The 17,038-nt window shown below is 38.5% G+C and overlaps 2 protein-coding genes across 4 annotated transcripts in view; one reads left to right on the top strand and one right to left on the bottom strand.

The window, feature by feature from the left end:
* The window catches only part of LOC136257743 (uncharacterized), an 80,963-nt gene extending 80,271 nt beyond the window's left edge, over positions 1-692 (bottom strand). For 2 of the 3 annotated variants that reach the window (XR_010702137.1, XM_066051037.1), the window contains exons 1-2: positions 609-692; positions 319-439 (exon numbers count right to left, since the gene is read on the bottom strand). The gene's annotated coding sequence lies outside the window, so the exon portion shown is untranslated. Of the gene's footprint in view, positions 1-318; positions 440-595 lie in introns of all 3 variants that reach the window. The other variant, XM_066051038.1, reaches the window with a different exon arrangement.
* On the top strand, positions 677-16,958 carry LOC136257741 (quinone oxidoreductase-like protein 1). The gene is made up of 9 exons (XM_066051035.1): positions 677-804; positions 856-933; positions 1,051-1,126; positions 1,178-1,222; positions 13,180-13,593; positions 15,108-15,298; positions 16,128-16,212; positions 16,279-16,299; positions 16,676-16,958. Exons 1-9 carry the CDS (start codon positions 721-723, stop codon positions 16,822-16,824), a joined length of 1,143 nt encoding a protein of 380 aa, XP_065907107.1. The 5' UTR covers positions 677-720; the 3' UTR covers positions 16,825-16,958.
* The last annotated feature ends 80 nt before the right edge of the window (positions 16,959-17,038 follow it).

The following is a 17,038-nucleotide window of genomic DNA, read 5'->3' as shown; positions in this document are numbered from 1 at the left end:
TCGACTTCATCAAAGCAGGCTTTCAGTTGACTGTCGAAAAACAGTTGGCGATCACGAAAAGTAGAATCAGCTGGTGAAGGAAATGTTTGTAGTAAGAAAGAAAGACAATTTGGACAAGGTCTGTACATCAGTGTGTTAATACTATAAAATAATGGCATAATGGTAATACCCTTCCGCCCGCATCATAACAATTAGAAAGGCTGGATGAGAAACTAATAATCACCGAATAGGGGCCTAATTAATACAGTATTCTACTGTTTTCATTCACCACACATACACGCCTCTACATCACCACACACGCAGCTACTAGTAACTCACATCTGGATTGTAAGGCTGGACCACTCCAGTGTGTCAGTATGTTATCACAAAGTGGTGCATAAACGGCGTGTTGTACTTTTCCACGTCTTCAATCTTCATTCCTCAACATTATCATCAAACACTAGTGTGAAACAAGTGAACATTCTCACGAAACTTTCACCCACACAAGTACACAAGGCGGGATCAAACGTTACGTACAAAGGACGCGGGTTTATGACTAAATGCGCTCGTAAAAAAACAGCGGTCCTTTGTTACAGTGATTGTACCTTCTCTCTACCTTGTCTACTTACATCAGATGCGATCATGCATCTCTTCCACGAGCCTTCCACGCACATTTCCACGTGTAGAGCCACGTGTAAAATTTTACTATACACGCCTCAGCAATTAATTATAGTAGATTAAATGAAGGCGTTATATCTTATCAAGATTCCTGCTGCCTCTACTGCAGGAGGGAAAGCCAAATATGAAGTGGTATTGAGAGAAAAGGTTAGAAGATGATTGTTTTCAAGTTCCAGATTCGTTATTTAATATTTCTAGATTACATTACCACAGCTCGGTAGCAATGACGTGATGGTCAAGATAAGTGCCTGCGCGCTAACAAGAGTAGACACTAAGGTAATAAACCACACAATTAGTCTCGTGCCCAGAACCTGTCACTCATTGCAGTGGATGGTCTGGGTACAAGACTACCACACAATCTCCAACCTGGACTACAATTCTGTATCATTATAGACCATATTACAAGTCACTCAAAGAAAAGATGAGCCGATTCCCATTGGATTCTCCATATCAGGCAGTGTTACTAAAGGTATCACAATGTGTTTATTATACCTCACTTGTTAATGTTCCCTTTTTGTAGTTGGGTCAGATGTGAAGCTGATATCACTAGGAGACGAAGTAGCAGGTATTGTATATAGGTCATGTGTTATTCACCTATTAAAGTCAAGCTCCACTACCTGGGTTTTGACCTAACGAATGAATCTTGAATTTTTCCTGCAGTGGAGTATGTTCGTATATGCAGAGATACACAGAAATGTACTCTTCCGTATGCCTGAGACCAAGAGTTAATAACTCTTGCTGAGACTGTTTGGGTTCAACTAATGCATGCTAGTGTGCTTTGAAGTACTGAGTTAAATACAAGTAATGTTATCACTCACTAGTGCTATGTAGTTTAGTAGACAGAGAGGGAAGTTGCTACAGAGCATTCATGGTCACTTCCCTGGCCATAAAAGATATATTATCAATTAGCAACCAATTATTAGAAAACCTAAACACCAAACAGGTGGCATTGTTTTGTTTCAAAAAAATGGTTTTGTATTTTAGCAGCTGCTATTTACTGTCCAGGACTTGTTTACTACATGTAAACACATCATCTTGTTTTGTGGTTGTAAAAAAGATTTGTTACAGCTGGCCACAAAACAGCGAACTTTATTGTAGCTAACCATGAAGGACAAAGCTTGTTACAGGGAAACTGGCCATGAAGCAAGTTCAGGAACAAGCTAGCCACAAAGTGATAAGATTTTATTTAGCTGGCCATGAAGAGAAAGCTTTTTTTACAGCTATCCACAAAGTAGCAAGCTTTATTACAGTCAACTAAGCCTTGTTTATAGCCACATCATGGTTTTTTTTGTTGTTTTTTTTACTGTGACAAATATTGCCAAAGGGGACAATTGTGGGTAGTGGTTGCAGCAGTGACTACTAAGCAAACACTAGCAGAGTTGTAAAACTTCACAACAGTTTAAAATATATCTACCACAGCTCCTGACAGCAGGACAGGTCAATTTACAAACCTCATATCAGGTTTCTAAAGTGTATTGATAACTTCATTAACTGTGTCAACATCGAAGAGAATTATTTATGCTGCTTTCTAATACCCTGTTCACAGGGAGAGTATCGAACTAAGCTATACCCTGTAAAAAATGAGCCTGTAAAGTCCTATGGCATCGTTCAAATGACTCAGTGATTTGTGTTGATTGGTGACTAATTATAAGTACAGTGGGCACACATACAGGTTGAGAGACTGAAGCTACAGAGTGAAGAACAGTGTACTCGAGAAAACTATGACACATGAGCTGAGGAACTTAGTACAAAGAGAAAGACACAGGCAACTAACCTGGAAAACCATAAATATCAACTTCGAGTGTGACATCTTGGTATGAGATTACATCTTAGTACGAGATTTAATCATGAGATTTCATCATGGTCGCCATTCTGGTAACTGATAATGAAAGTGACACGTCTAGAGGGATTCAGTGCTGACCACCCAACCAAACTAAGAAGGTGTTAAATCTGGGCAATCTTTAGCAGTCAGGTTACCTATAAAAGGACACAAAGATATACGGGCTACTTTGCAGGCTCAGTTTTCATTAGGTAAAGCAAAGTTGGATACTCTCCCTATGCTATTATAAACTCTTGCTGAAATTAGGTTAAGAAAAATGTAGATCTGCATGTATGCATGTCAGTCCACACACTCACATGAACAAACAAACTTGAAGTTGCAGACATAAGCCTCAGTTCTATGAATGAAGGCTGTACATGGACCCTCTTAGCTTTCTTATATACCGTTTTCATCATGTCTACTTGAAGGAAGTAAGGCCCAACACCAAAACTGTTTATTATGCATGTGCTGTTTAGCAACCAAAAAATCTAGCAGGCTACTGGGTATGGTATATCCTTTAGAATATTAGTTACTAAATAATGTACATGTATATAACAAATAGTTAACAGCATGATGTGCCTACACCTGCGTTGAAACCGGGTCGGGTCAACCGGGTCACATTTTCTCTGGGTTATCCGGGTCTGACCCGGATTGGATCACGTGAGAAACGAAATTGTTCATTTGACGACGTGGAAACTTATTAATGCTATCGCGTAGCTCTTTCATGAGCCATGCCCACTTATCGCGATGCAAACATACGCTCAGCCACGCCCATTTATTAGTAAGTGCAGTATGTAGCACGAAACTGAGGGTATCTATGGTGAGGGGTAGCTATTGTTAGTAGGTGATGCAAGTGTAGGCCAATGTTGAATCCGGGTCACTACTGCTGACCCGGATGACCCACTGACCCGGATTAATTAAAGCCGAGGCATGTGATAAGAGCTATGTTTCGGCTAGTCTCAGGCAAGGGAGACTACCTTTTTGAGCGTTCGAATCGTGTTGAGTAAACAGGGGTGGATCCAGACGCAACTTCAGCCTAGCTGTAGGTTGAAGACCAAAAAAAAAAGGTCAGATATACTAGGTGTAGGTCAGCGTTGAAACCGGGTCGGGTCAACCGGGTCACATTTTCTCCGGGTCAGACCCGGTTTACAGAGTATCCAGGTCTGACCCGGATTGGATCACGTGAGAAACTAAATTGTTAGTTTGACGATGTGGAAACTTAATAACGCTAATCGTGCAGCTCATTCGTGAGCCACGCCCACTTATCACGTTACAAACATACGCTCAGTCACACCCATTTATTAGTAAGTACAGTTGGTAGCACAAAACCGTTTCCATTGCTGTCTGCAAGCTTACGTGGAGCCACGCCCACTAATTGATTATTGTACAAGTTGTACATAGTCTAGACTTGCAACAGGATAAGTACTTTTGTGAGCCACACCCACTTTAATATATCTCAGGAAATTGTAATACTAGGTATGCACGAAGCCATACCCAATTTCTATCTGTAAACTAACAGTAGCTACGTGGAACCAAACCTACTGGCTGATTTTAAATTATAAATTTACCGGCTTAGTTATCACATAACTACTCGTTTACTCAACACGAATCGAACGCTCAAAACACGTTGTCTCGCTCGCTCGTGACTACCCGAAACATAGCTCTTATCGCGCGCCTGGGCTTTAATTAACCCGGGTCACATGCGGGTTGCTATCCGGGTCAGCAGTGGTGACCTGGTTTCAACGCTGGTGTAGGTGACCCCCTTGTTTACCTATCTTTTTTCTATGATGCCTAATCCAACTTGAAATTTGTAATACTTGTTGAGTTGATGACTAGTTGTAGGTGTGGACTAAGGGTATGTTATGGAACATGTAAAATATATGTTGTGTGTTGTTTAGACATAATTATACTAAAACCCACAATCACTTCTCACAAGTACTACTATTAAGTACAATGGAAAGCTTGACAAATGTAGGGTTCTAATAACTTTCAGCTATGCTCAGCCCATTTCACAGTTGTTACAAATGAAGAATAGTAATAGTAGGAGAACACCTCTGCAATCAATCCAGTCACCACAGAATAATTTGGACAATTCTCATTTACAAACGTAGGGAAGCCATCAAATTACCGCTAATTAACACCTTGGGCTGTCAGCAAAAGAGAACGGAACTCAAAGGAGGACAAAGGTAAATCTGTGATGCGTGCATTGTACATACTGTGATATGCCAAAAGGCACCTGAAGCAATGCTGAACAGTGAAAAGCCTTAGTTGTTATCAAGTTATGCTTATCTGAATGCATCGGGCAGGCAGCCAGTTTGTCAATAAAATATTCCACTGAATGAAATTTTTAAAAATTTGTAGCAATCTACTGGAAGCATTTAGGGTCATATTGAAGCCTTGGTTATACCTAACCAATACTGCCAAGGTGCCAGGATGGACAGGTATTGTGAAGCTGGTTTTTGGGTAATAGTTTTGGCCAGAAAACTCAGACCTCCGTGATCCATAATATATAGTTGTATGATTAGTTGTTTGATTCCTTATTATACAACTATTAAGAAAATTAGAAATTTTAAGCTAGAGTAGAGACAATGTAGTACTGCTGCAATATAAAGTAGCGAAGCACAGGTCTCTAAATGAAACCTCAGGTCTGAAAGTGTATTGATAACCTCATTAACTGTGTCAACATTGAAGAGAATTATTCATGCTGCTTTCTAACACCCCGTTCACACTACCTTCTGACCCGGATGCAGCCTGAAATAAATTGTAGGGCGGATCAATTAAACCATCCCAAACTAGGTCCAGCATGGCATGACAAGGAGAGGTGGACTAGCATGGGTTGACCCGGGATAGAATACAGTGTGAATGCATTCTTGGTTGGCCAACTCAGCCTGACAAAGAATATTTTCTTCTGTTGGCTATGCAGCAAGCTAAACTGTTCTACAAATGGTTACGACATACCATACTATCAGTAGACTATTTGACATATACACTCTGAAGACACATTGATAGTTTTGGTGAAAGGAGTATCCAATAGTTTAAGCATGGTGGCTATTACATTGTATGACTAATTTCAGCTGGTTCTACGCTTCTTTGCAGCACTTTCAGTGTGTTTTATTAAGCTCCTAAATAATCAAAGCTTATTAATTATTGTGCGCTTGTTATAGTTCATTCTTATTTGGTGCAAGCAATTCCTAGCCTGTATAAGATAAGAGAGGTTCTACTGTACTGTTAAATTGTAATTGTGAATATGCTCTGTATAAAGTTTCTTCTACCCTGGGTATGGTATATCCTTTAGAATGTGTTTAATTTTATTTACTGAATGATTTACATGTACAGTAGAACCTGTCTATAACGGTCACCTTGGGACCAGATATATCTGGCCTTTATATACAGGTGGCTGTTATAGAGAAAACCTGCATAAGGTGGTCAGCAGCATTTTAGTGGCTATGACCGTAATAAATGAGTAATTATTATTAAGAGGCTCGCGCCAACCACAATACAGTCTGAATATTTAGTACAGAAAGGGTAAGGTGAGTCTATGAATGTTGGTTATAGCTATTGAATACGCTTAAGCAATAAAGCCTGATTGATTATATAGTATTCATTGAAAGGCAGGAAGTGTGATAATTGCGCATTAATTGAAACAGTGCCGTGGTACCAGGAAATTGGCTTAACAAGCCACCATAAAAGGTAGCGACCGCTATACGAAGGAGAAAGTTATGTATACAGTGATTCATAGGCAAATTGTTGGTTGGCCGTTATACGCTTTAGACAGGTGACCGCTTAATGCAGACCACAATGCATACATTTGTATGGGAAAATATTTGGGGCCTCGTGACCATGGCCGTTATGCAGAGGTGACCGCTTAATCCAGGTGACCGTAACACAGGTTCCACTGTATTTAACAAATAGTTAACAGCATGGTGTATGTTATTTCTTAATTTTACAAGTATGTGGATTAGATAAGACGTTTAAGTTCTAGGGATCATAGAAAACAAAACAAGGGAGGTCACTTACACCTGCAGATATACTAGACCTTCCTTGTTTCCCTACTTTTTTTCTATTATACCTAATTGAACTTGAAATTATTGAACTTGAAATTCCTTATACTTGTTGAGTTGATGACGTCTGGACTACTGGAACATGTAAAATATGTGTTGTGTGTAGACATGTTTAATGGTGAAATAAACTAAAACCCACAATCACTTCTCACATGTACTACTATATAAGAACAATGAAAACTTGACAAACATAAACTCTTTATTGCTGTACTTTTAATTGTTGTACTTATAATTTTTAGAAAGGTTCCTTAGGGGACCTCACACACAGACAAATGAGAACATATAATAGTGATATTTAATCAACCCATGACTGAATTATGGATTAAATGTTCCCTAGTATATCTGCAGGTGTAGGTGACCTCCCCTGTTATTTCTGTGATCACTAACTTATGATATACAGATACGTGTTTGTTTGTAACATTATTATGACTGGTGAACTCATGCATACTACATCAAAAGAAAGGAAGGTACCAGAGGTGGTGTTTTCAACTGAACATGTACCCCTACTATCAATTACTGACTGGAAAGTGAAGTGGCCATTACACTTTGCTTTCTGCTATATATGTTTCAGTCCATTACACAATGCTACAAGTGAAGAACAGTAAAGGTGCTTCTGCAATCAATCCAGTCACCATAACAGTATAGACAATTCATGCGTCCCATTTATCAATTACTGACTTAAGTAAAGTGGCGATTATGATTCACTTTCAGCTATGTTCAGCCCATTTCACAGCATTGCAAATGAAGAACAGTAGGAGAAACACCTCTGCAACCAATCCAGTCACCACAGAAAATGCAGACAATTCTCGTTTACGAACATAGGGAAGCCATCGAGTTACCGCTAATCAACACCTTGGGATAAGGAAATGGAACATAAAGGAGGACAAAGGTAAGTCCATGATGCATGCATTGTACGTACTGTGATATGTCAAAAGGCACCTGTTGGGTTTAAGCGATGTCGAACAGTGAAAAAGCCCTTAGTCATTATCAAGTTGCGCTTATCTGAAGGCGTCAGGCAGGCAGTCAGTTAGTCAGTAAGATATTCCACTGAATGAAATTTTTAAAATTTTGTAGCAATCTACTGGAAGCATTTAGGGTCATATTGAAGGCTTGGTTATACCTAAGCAAAACTGCCAAGATTCCAAGATGGACAGGTATTGTGAAGCTGGTTTTTTGGTGATATATTTGGAAAACCCAGACCTCCGTGATCCCTATTATACAGTTGTATTATTAGTTGTTTGATTCCTTATTATACAGCTATAAGAAGAAAACTTAGGAATTTTCAACTAGAGTAGGGACAATGCAGTACTGCGGTAATATAAAGTACCGAAGCACAGATCTCTAACTGAAACGTCAGGTCTCAAAGTGTATTGATAACCTCATTAACTGTGTCGACATTAAAGAGAATTATTCATGCTGCTTTCTAATATCCCGTTCACACTACCTTCTGACCCGAATGCAACTCGAAATAAATTGTAGGGCGGATCAATTGAACCATCCCAAACTAGGTCCAGCATGATACAACAAGGAGAGGTGGACTGGCATGGGTTGACCCAGGATAGAATACAGTGTGAATGCATTCTTGGCTGGCCAACTCGGCCTTACCAAGAATATTTTCTTCTGTTGGCCATGCAGCAAGCTAAACTGTTCTACAAAATGGTTACAACATACCATACTATCAGTAGACTATTTGACGTATACACTCTGAAGACGCATTAATATTCTTGGTGAAAGGAGTATCCAATAGTTTAAGCATGGTGGCTATTACATTGCATGACTAATTTCAGCTGGTTCTACACTTCCTCGCAGCACTTTCAGTGTGTTTTTATTAAGCTCCTAAATAATCAAAAGCTTATTAATTATTGTTTGCTTGTTATAGCTCATTGTTATTCGGCACAAGCATTTCCTAGCCCGTATAAGAGAGGTTCTACTGTACTGTTAAATTGTAATTGTCAACATGCTCTGTATAAAGTTTCCTCTACCATAAAATTACACATCCAACCTTTTAGTTTTGTGTTACTGCAGTTTTCATGTGACCTTTTGCAACAACTTGCTCGTACCATATGTGTAAGCTTTTAAAGCAGACTACTGGGTATGATATATCCTTTAGAATGTGTGACTGTCTCTGGGAGAACCGGTCGTATCGCCCATTTAAAAGTATTGAGAAACGTTGGTTTTAAATATTCAGAGTGTTGTAGCTGGCCAATGGTGGTAGCTACGCATACCAAATTTTCACATGTTTCACAACAATTTCTTACCTTCCAGATCATCCACTGAAGAAGTAGTCAATAGCTAAGTTTCCCTCCATTTTAGATAGTTTTTAAACCGAGGTTGTCTGTATCAGGTGAGCTCCAGAAGGGTGGGAGGTGGGGGCCCTGGAAGGCGGGCAAGATGGTGTTCAAAAATTGAAAAGAAACGTGTTGGGATGAATTATGCCAAGTTATGGGCCATTCAGGGCTCAGAACTGGCTAAAATGAAAGGAAATTTACAGCACAGGTCATTGTCCAGCACCACAGAGCTGTACAACCACACACAGCCATCTCCTGGTTGGCCAGGGCTCCATCAAGACCCCAGATCACTCATACGGCTTGCCAATGTGCTTTAAAAAAGCAGCCAGCAAAAGCAGACCGCTTCACTCTGGTCAAATGTGGCAGTGTAACTTGATAGTGCATTCATTAAGCTTTGTGTTTGTGTGAAAAAATCAAACTTCCTGTCTTGGGCGATAAGAACGGTTTTTGTAGATCCAGTCACATATGTTCAATTTTAGTCACTAAATAATGTACATCATACAGTACAGTAGTACTGTATATTAGGGATCGTGCAGTTTTGGGCTTTCTTGCCCAAAAATATCACCCTAAAATCAGCCTCAAATTTCCTTCATAACAGCTTGGCAGATTTGGTTAGGCATAGCCAAGCCCAAAAATGCCTTCAGAGTGACCCCAAACCCTTCCAACAAATTTCTACAGAATTTTAAAAATTTTCTATTTAACAGAATTTTATTCTGAATAACTGATGCCTTCAGCCAAGCATAAGTCAGCAATGAATAAGACTATGGGTTGAGTTTTTCACTGTTTGATGTCGCTTCGTCCAGAGACGTACCTTTTTGCCAACCGCGGTAGGTACAATGCACATATCATGGAGTTACCTTTGTCCTCCTTTGTGTTCCAGTTCTTTCGCTGACAACGCAAGGCGTCAATTTGCAATAGCGTGGTATGGCTTCTCTCTGGCTGTGTCATGCTTTTCGCCTGAATTTTCCTCAACGACTGGATTCATTGCAGAGAAGTTTCTTGTACTGTTTCTTCATTTGTAACGCTATGTAACGAGCAGAGCATAGCTACAAATGAAGTGTATTAGCCACCTCATTTTTCAGTGCGTAATTGATTATTGGGACGTGCATTTAGGTGCAAATTATTTTATGAAATGCCTGGTGCCATTCTTTCTTTTAATCTGGTACACGTGGATTCAGTAGTCATAATTGTGTTATTTAAAAAGTTAACAAACAAGTAGAAGGGAAAATTAGGAATTTTAAGCTGGATTAGGGATAAAAAACAAAAAAGCAGGGAAACAATGGAACAGCTGAAAGTTGTGAAACAAGAGAAGTTGCCTATACCTGCAGATATACTTGTGCATGGACACGTAATCCCTAATTTTAGGGATCATAGAAAAACAGCAGGAAAACAAGGGAGGTTGCCTACACCTGCAGATATACTAAACCTTCCTTGTTTCCCTACTTTTTTCTATTATACCTAATTGAACTTGAAATTATTGAACTTGAAATTGTTGAACTTGAAATTATTGAACTTGAAATTATTGAACTAGAAATTATCGAACTTGAAATTATTGAACTTGGAATTCCTTGTACTTGTTGAGTTGATAAGGTCTGGACTAGGGGTATGTAATGGAACATGTAAAATATGTGTTGTGTGTTGTTTAGTTTTGTTGTTTAGTTTTGTTGTTTAGTTTTGTTGTTTAGTTTTGTTGTTTAGTTTTGTTGTTTAGTTTTGTTGTTTAGACGTGAAATAAACTGAAACCCACAATCTCTTCTTACATGAACTACTATATAAGTACAGTGAAAACCTTGACAAAGGGAAGGGATACCTTACTCCATCTTTTGTGTTTAATCATAATTTTTAGAAAGGTTCCTTAGGGGACCTCACACACAGACAAATGAGAGCATATAATGGTGATATTTAATCCCTGATTCAGTCTAAAACCATGACTGAATTAGGGATTAAATGTTCCCTAGTATATCTGCAGGTGTAGGTGACCTCCCTTGTTATTTCTGTGATCACTAACTTATGATATACAGATACGTGTTTGTTTGTAACATTATTATGACTGGTGAACTCGTACATACTACATCAAAAGAAAAAAGGTACCAGAGGTGGTTTTTTTGACTGAACATGTACCCCTACTATCAATTCCTGACTGGAAAGTGAAGTGGCCATTACACTTTGCTTTCTGCAATATACGGTACCGCCCAAGTGCAACGTCCCACTCGCTCGCACTTTGCTCAAGATTTTAAAAATCGCTAATTAAGGAGCATGGCAATTGTTTTGCTCATGATTTTTGTGAACGAAACAGCTGCCACATTGTCTCATGAGCGAAACAGTTGCCATGCCCCTCAATTAGCGATTTTTAAAATCTCGAGCAAAGTTGCGTGTGTGAGCGAGTGCGACATTGCACTTGGGCAGTACCGTATGTTTCAGTCCATTACACAATGCTACAAGTGAAGAACAGTAAACGCGTTTCTGCAATCGATCCAGTCACCATAAAAATATGGACAATTCATGCATCCCATTTATCTGACTTGAAAGTGTAGTGGCCATTACGATTCACTTTCAGCTATGATATATGCAAGGCTGTCCACTTTCATTCCAGCCACCTGTACATCAGCCTACTACTGACATACACACCAAGCGAAACACCAAGTACTAAGGTCTGACGTTAATTCACTTACACACATCTAACCCAGACTAATTCACTTACAACAGTATTCTACTTTAGTACATACGCTTTGTGATTCTACAGCCAGTCCATTCCTGGTGGTAGGCAACATACAGTATTGTCTGCAACGGAGAACAACTCACTTTTTTGTGCATACCATTCTACTAGCAGTCCATCTCCTGGGGCAGGCGACTTTTCATTTACAGTGGAGCACAGCTCACTGACTACCCACCTGGAACCTCGCCTGGAACCAAGACATGTGTATTCCAATATGTTGGTGCAATAATAATGTGAAACATGCACACCCAGAGGTTAAAGCCATACTACTGTGCTATGGCCATCATAGTGTATGGAAGGATAAAGGTAAGACAATAACAAACATGGCTAACAATATGCCAAAGGTTTCTTCTTAAGTGAATTCTAAGTGTTTCTGTGAAAGAAATATGACTGTAGCTGTAGCCACTTTTCTTGACTGAATGCATCAGGCAGTAGAAAATTCCATATTTAAATTCTGTAGCAACTTGACGAAAACATTTTGAGTCAATCTGAAGGCATTTTTTGGCTAGATTATACCCAACCAATTCTGTCATGTTATCATGAGGGAAAATCAAGGCAGATTTTTGGGTGATATTTTATCTCAGGCCACGCCCACACTTTTGACGTCCCTACTATAGTAGTATTTTATTATAAAGTATTAATGGATAACTGCAGCTGGTTTAGAAGTAGTACAACATCAACTTGTTTCCAAAGGATGTTGTTTGTGAATGTTGTTACAAGGAAATGATGCACAAGTTGGTATAGTTGAGAGATTAATAAATGCTGTTCTCAAGACTCTGTCACAGGTGTTTTATTGATTAAAATTTGCTTTGAGCTTTTTACTGTACTTGCCAATAGTCATCTTTAAAGCCTTGATGTTGAGTACTCAACCTGCTTCAGTTTTCAGTACATGTTACTTGTTACTTTGAGGGCTATAACCAGTCATATATTAAATTACATTTATTTGTCACTAGCTATATAGTAAGTCCAATCTTCTAAATGAAAGCTACCAGCCTAGTGACACGAGCATGATACAGGTTTCTCTGGTTGTAATTCAGCCACTAAAACAAACTTTGTTGTAGTGTCTTCACCTCAAAGGCACTCCCCATGTAGTATCACTCTTTGTTCATGTCTTCAACTCTGTCACAAGCAAGGTCTCCAGTGTTGTCTGGGTCCAAAATGTGACCAATCATGAGGCTGACTACAATATTCCTTAAAAAGAAGTAACAAATTACATTCATTATAATTCCAGATGGTTACTCGCTACTTCATCATGTAATGCATGATGAAGTACTTGTTACTGCGAAGTAACGCGATAAGTTGTTATTTGACCTGTTGAACTGAAAGAGCTGTGACTCTTTGTGACTATTAGTATGTGTGTGTCCATAAAATCTTTGGTCTAATCATAACACAATTTGGGCTAGTTTTAACGATTTAAAATGATACACTCATGGTTATCGTGCTATCAATAAAAGTATTTTCCTTTATTAGACTGTATGTGACTGCATGTCTATTATCCGTACAATATCCTTGTAAAGTTGTTACTGATACTGCATGCTTTGGCACTTTGATGTTCCCATGAAAAGTACTGTACTGTATTGTTAGTTACCCTTGACAACTATGTTTACACTATTAATTGATGGTGTGTCTTATTTACAGGCGTGTTGCCAATGGACACAACATGTTCAGGTTGTGCTGATCATTGTGTAATACCAGAGTATTGTCTGGTGAAGAAGCCCAAGACAGTCAGCCATATTGACTGTGCTGCAGTAATGGAGCCTGGCATAATTGGTCTGACCGCAATCTTGCATCAAGCACGTCTCACTCCCGGGAGCACTGTTCTCATTTTCTCTGGTTGTTCAGCCACTGGTGTGATTCTGATGCAACTGTTTGCATCATATGGTGCAAAGGTGATTGCTGTGGTTGATAATAGTGATGGTGCTAAGCTCTTATCATCTTTGGAGCCACGTCCATCACGGATCATTGATATGTCCTCCCAAGAGAAGTCACTAGTTGATATTTGCCTGCAGGAAACTGGAGGACTAGGAGTGGACTGTGTTGTGGATGATGGAGGTATGGAACTTGTATTATACAATGTAGCAATTATACATTGCTGATACCAGTAATGACTGTTCAAATAGAGTATTTTGTCAACAGGTGTATGCTCTATTAGAGTAGTTTAACAAAACCCTGTACTCACTAATACCACTAAGGTGGCCCTATTTTTGAGGTCATGAAGTACACCTTAGCTATGTTTGGTACCTACTTTACATGGTCACTATAATGAGGCGGGCTTGTTGATGAGATCATGAAGTAAACCTTATCTGTGTTTGGGACCACCCACTATAACGAGGTGGTCTTGTTGAAGATGGCCGCTAAGTGAGGTTTGCATCATGTGAACACCCTTCCCAGTGGCAGATCTAGATGGGTTTCTGGGAAACCCCTTTTTAAAATTATCTCAGTGGCAGTCTAAATACATAAACGTTGTTGTACTGAAAATTTGTCATAGCAAACAATTACCACCATATTTCAGTATCATGCAGTTGCACTTAACTAACACCATTTATAGCTATTAAACCCTCAGCAACACTTTACTTTTCATCTCCCACTGCATTAAAATATTAAAATATTCTAATAGAGCAGTCAAGTAACTACTCTAATAGAGCAATCAAAGCTACAGCTTATAGTCACCATCTTTGCCCTATAGTTAGTTACAGTTTACTGCATTTATTGTAATTTCTTAACTAAAAGTAGCCTAAAATCCACTCAGAGAGTTCCTAAAATCTCAAAATTTTCTGAAGAAATGTCATCAAGTGCCTTATACCAACTTTCACCAACCCCCTTTTAAAAATCCTAAATCTGCCACTGCTTCCCCCTTGGATGATCAACTCTCCACTGCTAAGACATAATTACTGTTCACACCTTTACTCAAAAATAGCAAACTCTTTAATTGTTCAAGTATTTTGAACAAGTTCCTAATTGTATATAGATGTCTCAAAGGGGTATGGTCTGTGGCACATATTGGGAATTTGAGATTACTATTTGATATAGATAAAAGTTGAGCTGTAGTGTATATATTTTCTGTAGATGTATACTGTAGAGTCGGGTTGTTAAGCGCATGCGCTTATAATTTTCGGAGAAAACTGTTGGTAAAAATCGTGTTATCTGTCAGGAGCATACGCCTAATAAATAATTATGGTGTGTTAACACGGAATCACTACGATGTAATAGAGTAGCTAGTAGTTCATGCTGGTCACCACACCAGTGTATAGGATATTTGACTCCAGTTCTGGGCGAAATCCTTTGTAATGAACAAGAATATTGCAATCCAGAAGGCTGATTTGCTGTATACATAGTGAAGGGAGACCTCAAGGTAGATGTAAGCGCTCGAGTAGACATTAATTTTCCAGCACTTCCAGCTTTTCTTCCTATGTGTAGCTTTGTCGCATGTTGAGCTTCGCATTTGATCATGTGCGTTTATCAACCAGGTTAATTACAAGAAATGTGTATGTGCTTAACAAGTAATATGCGCTTAACAACCCGACTCTACAGTATGTGCCAATCCTGTTTAACCTGTTCAATTCCAGTTGCTCCGGGTTATTCACTGGACTCATTTGTTATTGAGCCTCGTAGTTTCCGTACTGAACTGGAGGAGGCACAAAATCGTCATGACTATGAGAATGAGGTGACCCTACCCAGAGTGTTACCAACCAAACAACAAATCCTCAACTGTATGTCTGTACATGGTCACTGGGTAACCACCCAACCTGACTTACAGGTATTCTGTGTGTGCTTGAATAGTAGCCACAGGGTCTTGAATTATGTATTAGAGTAACGCATAGCGGGTTATTGCTGCAAGGTCCAATTTTTTGTGGAGCAGTTAAAATAGCCTCCAGCGTATATTTCTACAATCATGAAATATGCGAGACACAGAAGATTTCTTTGTAATTCTATGCATCTCTTGGATACTATGGAAAAATTATGAAAACTTAAGAACACAGAAGGTTTAGACAAAGCTAAGAGGAGGTTGGAAGTGTGCATGTGTACCCAATATATTTATATTAAAAAGCATACTGGACCTCTTTGAGTGCTGAAATAATTCAGATTGATGGAATACAACAAGTACATGACAATGACCTGAATAGACTTTTTTTCAACTTGGGCTACCTAGTAAGATGCAGTAAATGTCTTGTTGTCAAGCTACAAAGATACAGAGAGGAGTCCTAGTCAAGAAATGGTATAAATAAACACCCAACAAGTCATCGTATGTTGTGTACTTCACAAAGACTGTAGTAACATGTGAGAATCACACAAGACAAAGAAACGATAGCAACAGTTGACCACTTTGAAGAAGTTGGAGACGAGTTTCGTGGCCACCATTCAATATTGTTGTTGCCCTCCTTCAATCCTATACTCCACTTTACAATCTCAAAAATACAATTTACATATCACTACACTTCCAACCTCCACTCTGCTCACTCGAAAATATGAAAATTTTTGCACAATTTGCAAATTTCAGACCCTGTGCATAATAATAGTAATTATCGTATCCTGTTGTATGGTATCTTTTGTTTGGAAGACATGAATTTTTAACACTTTTTTCCTAGTTGGATCCACCTGAGTCTCAAACTTTGTATCTCAAGTCCATCAGTCTGCACTTTCTATTTAGTGCCACCTGGTTACTGTCAGGAAGTAAGTCAAGTATGATAATATTTCCTGAACTAAACTTTTTGTTTGTTTGTTTGTTTGTTTCCTTAGGATTTCAAGGAAAATATCTTGGTATCCTTACCACCAAATCTTTTATTAATGGTATAATAACATTATATGTTTCAAATCATTTTCTAGGATTTGATAATGACCAATTTAACTAACTATTTGTGCTAAACAACTTTCCATCTTGGCATACAAGCATTCATCAATAAAACTTGTAGAAAATTTTTTGCATGAAAAGTTTGAAAACCTTTACTATGCAGTTGACTGGTTATCCAAACTCCAATATTTTATGATAAAGTGTTCGGATAAGTGAAGCCCATTCATTTATACAGAACTCTAGTCAAATACTCTATAGTACAATTGTTTCAATTTTAGGTACTGTAATGGTCAGATATATAATAAGGGTCTACATACTTTACTTCCTTAACAACCAATCACTTAGACATGTTGATGAATACAATATCCAAGTTAGAAGATGGGATAGTTAAGCCATATGTCCACCACACTGTATCCTTACAAGACTCGGTCCAGGAAATGAAACAATTGGGTGGACATTATTTAGGAAGTGTTGTAATGACTAATTCCTTGTGAAAGATTATAAAATAATGTGCTACTTGGATTCAATGTATTTTTATAATATGTAGTTTACAATAAATAGTTTGGAATTATGAAAGTAAGTGCAGAATATTGCATTTTGTAGCAATTTTTTTTTTTTGGTAGCTGTAGTACAGTTGCACAGTATACCGTACAGCATAAAATTTGATGGGGGAAATTTTAACAAAATGCTTGCCATTTGTCAAAATTT

The sequence above is a fragment of the Dysidea avara genome, chromosome 6 (genome assembly GCF_963678975.1).
Source record: "Dysidea avara chromosome 6, odDysAvar1.4, whole genome shotgun sequence".
In the NCBI taxonomy this organism is placed as follows: domain Eukaryota; kingdom Metazoa; phylum Porifera; class Demospongiae; order Dictyoceratida; family Dysideidae; genus Dysidea; species Dysidea avara.
This window is presented reverse-complemented; position numbering and strand designations above follow the sequence as displayed.

Bases quoted from the DNA above. Each gene is read 5' to 3' on its own strand.
- LOC136257741 (XM_066051035.1), top strand. From the start codon at position 721: ATGAAGGCGTTATATCTTATCAAGATTCCTGCTGCCTCTACTGCAGGA. The intron at 805-855 runs GTTAGAAGATGA...TAATATTTCTAG, and splicing joins AAGTGGTATTGAGAGAAAAG to ATTACATTACCACAGCTCGG. The intron at 16,300-16,675 runs GTATCCTTACCA...CCAATCACTTAG, and splicing joins ATTTCAAGGAAAATATCTTG to ACATGTTGATGAATACAATA.